The 7,889-nt window shown below is 31.9% G+C and overlaps 1 protein-coding gene across 2 annotated transcripts; it reads left to right on the forward strand.

Moving 5' to 3' along the window:
• The first annotated feature begins 3,873 nt into the window (after window positions 1–3,873).
• LOC122857571 (transmembrane protein 104 homolog) lies at window positions 3,874–6,544 on the forward strand. Of its 2 annotated transcripts, XM_044159817.1 has the most exons (6): window positions 3,920–4,134; window positions 4,272–4,393; window positions 4,516–4,600; window positions 4,698–4,878; window positions 4,966–5,259; window positions 5,340–6,544. In XM_044159817.1, exons 1-6 carry the CDS (start codon window positions 4,096–4,098, stop codon window positions 6,044–6,046), a joined length of 1,428 nt encoding a protein of 475 aa, XP_044015752.1. In that variant the 5' UTR covers window positions 3,920–4,095; the 3' UTR covers window positions 6,047–6,544. The 2 variants fall into 2 exon arrangements, with proteins under 2 accessions (XP_044015751.1, XP_044015752.1); XM_044159816.1 differs by having other exon boundaries at window positions 3,874–4,134; window positions 4,698–5,259.
• The last annotated feature ends 1,345 nt before the right edge of the window (window positions 6,545–7,889 follow it).

The raw sequence follows: 7,889 nt of genomic DNA on the forward strand, positions 1-7,889 counted from the left end.
TCAGTAGTTGCGGTAAAGTATATATTAAAATATATACACAAAGGGAATGATCAAGCTATTTATTCAATAGAAAATAAAAATAATAATGAAATTAATAAATATCAATCAGGAAGATATGTAAGTAGAAATGAGGCAGTTTGGCGGATACTAGGTTTTAAAATACATGATCGATATCCAAATATTCAACATTTACATGTTCATCTCGAAAATGGTCAACGTGTTTATTTTTCAAATCAAAATATAGAAGAAAAAGTTGAAACCACCAAGTGATAACGAGTCTTTGAATATATTTTTATATTATACTAAGTGGTAAAAATACATTAAAAATTCGAAAAAACTGTGCAATTGTATTTGTCTAGGAATTTTTGACTTTTTTATTTTCAAAAGCCTTATCGATATGGGATTAATATATTACTAACCATAACCGTAACCAGCCCCAACGGTATTAATATTTGAAACTTACCTGTATATATTTTATTATACAATATAATATTTGTATGTATTCTAAACAGTGTCCCATTTTAATTTATCAATGCATTTATTTTAAAAAATAAAGCTTAAATTAAAAAATGTTTCAAGTAAAAGTTGTAGGGTTTGGAGGGGGACATAGAAAAAAAAAAAATTCGAAAAATCCAAAATGGCGGAGTTTCCGGTATAAACATAGTTTTTTTGAATGAATACTACAATTTTTTTTTTCACCGTTACGTTTTTTACATCAAAACTAACACTTTTTATTTGAAAAATTTTTCGATAAAATCACTTTTTTTTTCGGCCCAATTTTATTTGTTTATGGATTTTCCTGAAAAAATATGGCTCTAATCAAAAAATAATATTGAGAAAAAATGTAGCGCTCAAGAATTTTTGTTTTTTTTTCGTGTTTGTCTTTCTAAACGCTACAACTTTGTATATTATATTATATTTGTATACTTTATACATGTACACATATGAAATGTTTTTTTCGTTTAATTATTTGTGTTTCTGTTGCTAAGAAGAAAAATAACGATAATAAAAAAAAAAAAGAATAAAACATATTGAGATAAGCATTACCCGGCAACGCCGGGTCCGGCCTACTAGTTAATAATAAAATAAATATATAATTGATAGTTTACTTTCATCATTTTTATCGGCTCAATATTTTTATCAGGTTGTTTTCTCGAATATTTTTTATATTTTATATTATTTATTATTTTTAGGTAAATTTGTTGTCATCTCATACAAGTAATATAATATTATATGAATATATTTTTATCATGTAATTATTTACATATGTGGGAAAGACGTATGTACATTGGACGTACATGCAAATTTATTATCAAAGCATAATGTTACCATGTATGATTTTCGTGGCGGAGATCAATTTAATAATACAACGGAGTTTTACGGAGAAATTATTTCCACCAGGGATTATATATATGTACTATACATGTGTAAATATAAACAAACAAATTTCTTAACAATGCTAACCATTGTTGTTGTAATTTTTTAATGTTGGCTGTATCAAAAAAAACTGGTGTGAAGTTAGCGGTTCTATGCTGAAAATGCTGCATGGAGCAGTCACTGAAATATACAATAAAACTGGAAGGTGAACTTTAGTTGACGTGACTGTACCGACAAGGACAAAAGCCCATTCATTGAATCTCTCTCTCGGCGACGCTAAGTTCGGCTTCCAGTTTTATTATATTTCAGTGGGAGCAGTTTTTCAACATAGTCCTCGGCGGCCATTTTTTAGTAAATTTCTAGTTAGATATAGTGACACAACTGCTATGGCATAGAACTTGGTCGAAAAACTATGCTAGTGGCCACATGCCTTTATATCTTTATAACTACTTTTTTTTATATTTTAAACAAAATAAATTATTATATAGTGCTTATTATTAATAATAGTAATTAAAATAATAATAAAAGTATTTTAAATAAATTGATTTGTTATAACAAATTAATGTAAAAAATCTCCAGACATCTCCAGCACCCGCACCCGTAATCCGTATTCAGAGGATGTTCTCATTAGGGCTTTTTTTTCCGATGGCGGCGCTTCAAAAACTTTTTGTCAGAGTTCTGTATGAATCGTATTCTATGACAAGAGAGCTCATTTTCATGCTGCCGAGCTAGGGTTCACATCGATGTATATATATACTATTTAGGGCAATGATGACAAGAAAGTAAATTTTTTTTTAAAATTAATTTGATAAAAATACACGTTTATTTTTTTTTAACACTTAAAATAAAAAAAATATCTTGTTTAGAAACCTAAATTTTTCAAAAAACTGTTGCTCACTCATATATTCAATAGGATCAGACATATTGCGAATATTATTGTTTAACCTCATATTAATTCATCTTAATCTCCCTGGAATATTCATTTCGTCCTTCTCTATTTCTATTTTTGTCTGCAACAGTAACAACAATCAACTTGAAAATTTGACAGCTTTCTTTGTTTACATTCTTAATAGGGTTATGGTGCTCAAAATCATCAAAACATGTCGTATATACATCGATGTGAACCCCAGCAGTCCAATTCACAGGGCAAATTTTTTACAATTTAGGGCTTTTTTTTGCCGGTAATGGCGCTTGTCAAATTTTTTTTATATAGATTTCACATACAAAAGCTCTACAAGCGCCACCAGTAGAGGAAAAAAGCTCTAAATTGTAATGCCCTGTGAATTGGACTGCAGCTCGACATCATAAAAATGATGAAAAATGAGCTCTCTTGTCATAGAATACGATTCATACAAAACTCTGACAAAAAGTTTTTGAAGCGCCGCCATCGGAAAAAAAAGCCTTAATAAGAACATCCTCTGCACCCGTATTCACGGGGCAAAATTGTTCTCATTAGGGCTTTTTTTTTCCGCTGATGGCGCTAAACAAAATTTTTTTTATATAGATTTCATATAGAAAAGCTTCACAAACGCCACCATCGGAAAAAAAAACGCCCTAATGAGAACATCCTCTGAATACGGGTGCTGCAGTCCAATTCACAGGGCAAATTTTTTACAATTTAGGGCTTTTTTTTGCCGGTGATGGCGCTTGTAAAATTTTTTTTATATAGATTTCACATACAAGAGCCCCACAAGCACCGCCAGTGGAGGAAAAAAGCCCTAAATTGTAATGCCCTGTGAATTGGACTGCTGAATACGGCAGTCCAATTCACAGGGCAAATTTTTTACAATTTAGGGCTTTTTTCCTCCACTGGCGGCGCTTTCTATAATATGAAATCTATATAAAAAAATTGCACAAAAACCCTAAATTGTAAAAAGTTGCCATTGTCACAGGGCATTACAATTTAGGGCTTTTTTTCACCACTCACGGCGCTTGTGAAGCTTTTATATGTAAAATATATATAAAAAAAATCTTTACAAGTGCCATTAGCGGCAAAAAAAAGCCCTAAATTGTAAAAAATTTGCTCTGTGAATTGGACTGCTGTGAATTGGACTGCCGTATTCACGGGGCAACATTGTTCTCATTAGGGCTTTTTTTTTCCGCTGATGGCGCTCGACAAAATTTTTTTTATATAGATTTCACATAGAAAAGCTCCACAAACGCCACCATCGGAAAAAAAACGCCCTAATGAGAACATCCTCTGCACCCGTATTCACTATTCACAGGGCAAATTTTATACAATTTAAGGCTTTTTTTTGCCACCGATGGCGCTTGTAAAATTTTTTTTATATAGATTTCACATACAAAAGCTGTACAAGCGCCGCCAGTGGAGGAAAAAAGCCTTAAATTGTAATGCCCTGTGAATTGGACTGCTGAATACGGGTGCTGCAGTTCAATTCACAGGGCATTACAATTTAGGGCTTTTTTCCTCCACTGGCGGCGCTTGTGAAGCTTTTGTATGTAAAATCTATATGAAAAAAATTTTACAAGCGCCATCAGCGGCAAAAAATAGCCCTAAATTGTAAAAAATTTGCCCTGTGAATCGGACTGCTGGCAACGCTGACCCAACGGCCAACACTGGTATAATAATAATAATGCTTGCGTACATGGTTGAATTTGCTGATTGTTGCTGATTGTTGCTGAATGCTCATATTTATTATTTCTTATACATAGGGATAGGATTATAGTTAAAATTTGTCAACTAAAAAATTTATCAGCATGCCTGAATACCGCACTCAAAACCAGTACTCAACAAGCGTAAGTGCCAATAAATCAATTTTAACTACCTTTTCCTTGACGTAGCGTATATAAACAATGCAGCTGTCAATTGTTCATGTTCCATTATCATAATCATCACAGTATTGGAATTTTTAAAAATGAACATTTTATTTTAGGTTGGATTAGTTTACATATTCAATTTGATTGTTGGAACTGGAGCACTCACTTTACCAGCTGTTTTTGCACGTTCAGGATGGCTTCTTGGAATTTTTGTTATTACTATACTTGCGTTAATCAGGTAAACTAAAAAAATATACTAAATATACTTCAAAATCGAAATGAACACAGTACTTTGAATTCATAAAAATGTTTTTCTTTTTATATAGTGTTTTATAAAATTTATTTTCAATTTTTCAATAGCTTTATAACAGCGACTTTTGTAATCGAGGCAATGGCATCGGCGAATGCAATAACACATTGGAATAAAATCCAGGATCAAAAGCGAGTAAATAAAAATTTTATGAATTAATCTATAACAAAATATTATATGTAAGTTATATTTCTTAGTTACATTAACCTAGCTAGCGTTTTGATTGTTGTAGAATTCTGCTGATCATGAACCATCAAATTCTGACTCGGAAGACACACCGTTGGTATCTCAGTTGTTACAGAATCGCCGGCGTTCTGGAAGGGGCAGCCCAGATTTTGCTAGCAGTCGTTACTACGTTATTGATGAAAAAATGGAAATGGGAGAAATGGCCACAATATTTTTTGATAAATTGGGTACGAGTCTATTTTACATATGTCTTATTGTATATTTGTATGGCGATCTCAGTATTTATGCAACTGCAATCGGAAAATCGATGGCAGATGTCGCGTGTACTCATCAGCCTGTAAATATAAGTTGCAACGAGACAATACCAGACTCTGCAGTCTGCTGGGAGGGTTTATATTACAATCGCATGGATGCTTACAGAATGTTTCTTACGGCGTTTATCACAATTCTTGGTCCTTTTGTGTTTTTCAATGTCCAAAAAACAAAATATTTACAATTAATAACATCTGGAATGAGATGGATTGCATTTAGTTTTATGATCCTTTATGCATTGAGAATATTAATTGTTTCGGGACCTCGAAATTCACCACCTGCTGTTGCTTTAGTTGGTAAATACTTGACCATTCGTAACTTCGCTCAAGAAATTTTGATCCTCATGATAATTGCATTTAATTATTTGGTTTTTCAGGAATACCTGGACTTTTTGGAGTATGCGTCTATTCATTTATGTGTCATCACTCATTACCTGCACTAGTTGCACCAATCACTAACAAAATGAATATCAATCGATCTTTGTCTTTTGACTATATTCTTATCGCATTATTCTACCTTCTCTTAGCCCTTACTGGTACATTCGCTTTTCAACATCTAGACGATTTATACACACTTGACTTTAGTCCACGTGGAAATGGTTTCTGTTCAAAAACTGATAATACGTTACTCTTAATCAGCGAATATTATTTAGCTGTTTTTCCAGTTTTTACACTCTCAACAAGTTTTCCGGTAATTGCTATAACCCTTAAAAACAATTTACAATCATTATTTCTTGGCAGTGACAATTCCACTTACAATTACTTTATTCGTGAAATATTATTCCCAATACTTGCGATTTTTCCACCATATGCAATTGCAATGACCACAAAAAATCTTAAAGTTTTGGTTGGGTTGACAGGATCGTTTGCCGGTGTTGGTATTCAATATTTATTGCCTACGTTTTTAGTTTATTATGCGAGAAAAAAAACAAATTCAGTTATTGGTCTTGGGGTTAGGAACAAGTTCATGAGTCCGTTCGCTGGACAACACTGGCTTAGTTTTGTGGTTATTTGGGCTTGTGCTTGTATGATTCTTGTTTCTTTCCATCTCTATGAACAGTGGATTTACTCAAAATATACATGAAAAACAAATATGAGACCACCTAAAAACACTTCATCATAGAAAAAAGATATTATCTGAGTTATTGGAGCAGAAAGTTTGAAGTTAGGTCCTGTAAAAATTTTAACAGAAATTCATCTTCGTACCTGAAAATTTTTCTTGTTTGTGCATCAGTTAAGGTTGATTCTGGAAATCTGAAATCGCAACAGATTTTTTTTTTTTTTTATCTTATGTTTAAATGAAATAATTATCTACATTGTCAATTTTTTTCAATTTTTTTTTGTGTGGTTTTTTTGAGATATTTACTGTCGAAGTTGACAACTTTAACACGCAAGGTATAGGCGGTACATCATATTTTTATTAATAACTTTTTCAAAACGCAACAGAAAACGTTAAATTTCTATCAGGTTGTAGTGCTAGAAAAGATAAATTTTTGATATAAATTTTTAGTATTTCGTCTGTTGCGTTTTAAAAATAAATAACTTTAAAATTCAAAAATTTCGCGAGAAGCGCAGCACGCAGCATGAACAAAAGCATGGTTTCAGTGTACGATGTAATCTTCGCTTGCTAGTGTGTAGCCACGCACACACATACTACTAAAGAACTTAGTTTTTTCATCAGTGGCGCCACAAAAAATTTTAGGACACGGGAATAAAAAATAGCGTTATTGATATACGGGCCCTTCGTGGCATAAATATTGGTTCGGTGATGCGACTGGGAATCAACCTTAAAGCCAACGAAGAAAAAACTAGTTAAGTTTAGCTGAACTACAGAACTATTCGAAATATCATTTATCTGTACATGCATGAACGATATATAAGTGGACTTTTACTACGTTCAACCGACAGCATACTTCGCTCGATTATAACTAAATTTCAGCTGTTGAATAGCAATATTTCTTAGACCAATCGGTCAATTAATTTATCTTTTCTTGGAATTAAATATCTAATATCAAATTTATATACTATATTTTTTCATGTACTATATTTTTTTTTTGAAACAGTAAACGATTATTTGAGGTTGAAAATGATACCAAAAAAATAATTCGCACGATCTCAACGTGTTTTCCTAACAAGGAATTAATCATGGTAAATAAATGAAAATTACATAATAATTAACCAATATAAAATAGATGTAATTATAAATATTGTTATAATATATGTAATTATTGATATGAGCTCTACTCATTTTTTGTATGAAGCTATAGCTGCCAGATTCTGCCTGGTGAATTTATAAATATTAAGTTTTTTTTAATAAAGTGATTTTTCGAGATTAATGCGATTGATTCTGAAACATAAAGTTGTCATGACGAGTTATTGCTCCGTTATTATTTATTATTAACAGAGCCGGGAAGTTCGTCTGTTATTTCAGTTTGCCGTAAGCACCATGGCAACATGGTGAAATATATAGTTTAAAAAAAAGACGATCTGAACCTCGTACATGAAAAAAATGACCTTATTTTTTTTGGCTTCTTGAAAATGGCCTTTTAAAATGGCCTCTTAAAAATGGCCTTATGTTTTTGGCCTCTTAAAAATAGCCTCAAAAAATGGCCTTATTTTTTTTGGCCGATTAAAAATGGCCCTTTAAAATGACCTCATATTTTTGGCCTCTCAAAAATGGTTAGTTTTTTAAACTAAAATAAATGTAATTAAATAAATAATTTCTGAGACCAAAAACATGAGGCCATTTTTAAGAGGCCAAAAACATAAGGCTATTTAAAAAAGCCAAAAAAATAAGGCCATTTTTTGAGGCTATTTTTTTCATGTACGAGGTTCAGATCGTCTTTTTTTTAAACTATATTTCACCATGTTGCCATGGTGTTTACCGCAAACTGAAATAACAGACAAACTTCCCGGCTGTAATGTAT

The sequence above is a fragment of the Aphidius gifuensis genome, linkage group LG5 (assembly GCF_014905175.1).
Source record: "Aphidius gifuensis isolate YNYX2018 linkage group LG5, ASM1490517v1, whole genome shotgun sequence".
NCBI classification, from domain to species: domain Eukaryota; kingdom Metazoa; phylum Arthropoda; class Insecta; order Hymenoptera; family Braconidae; genus Aphidius; species Aphidius gifuensis.

Excerpts from the sequence above, each read along its gene's own strand:
- LOC122857571 (XM_044159816.1), top strand. The coding sequence starts at position 4,096 with ATGCCTGAATACCGCACTCAAAACCAGTACTCAACAAGC. Across the intron at positions 4,135-4,271 it reads AAAACCAGTACTCAACAAGC|GTTGGATTAGTTTACATATT; the intron begins GTAAGTGCCAAT and ends ATTTTATTTTAG. Across the intron at positions 4,601-4,697 it reads AAATCCAGGATCAAAAGCGA|AATTCTGCTGATCATGAACC; the intron begins GTAAATAAAAAT and ends TGATTGTTGTAG.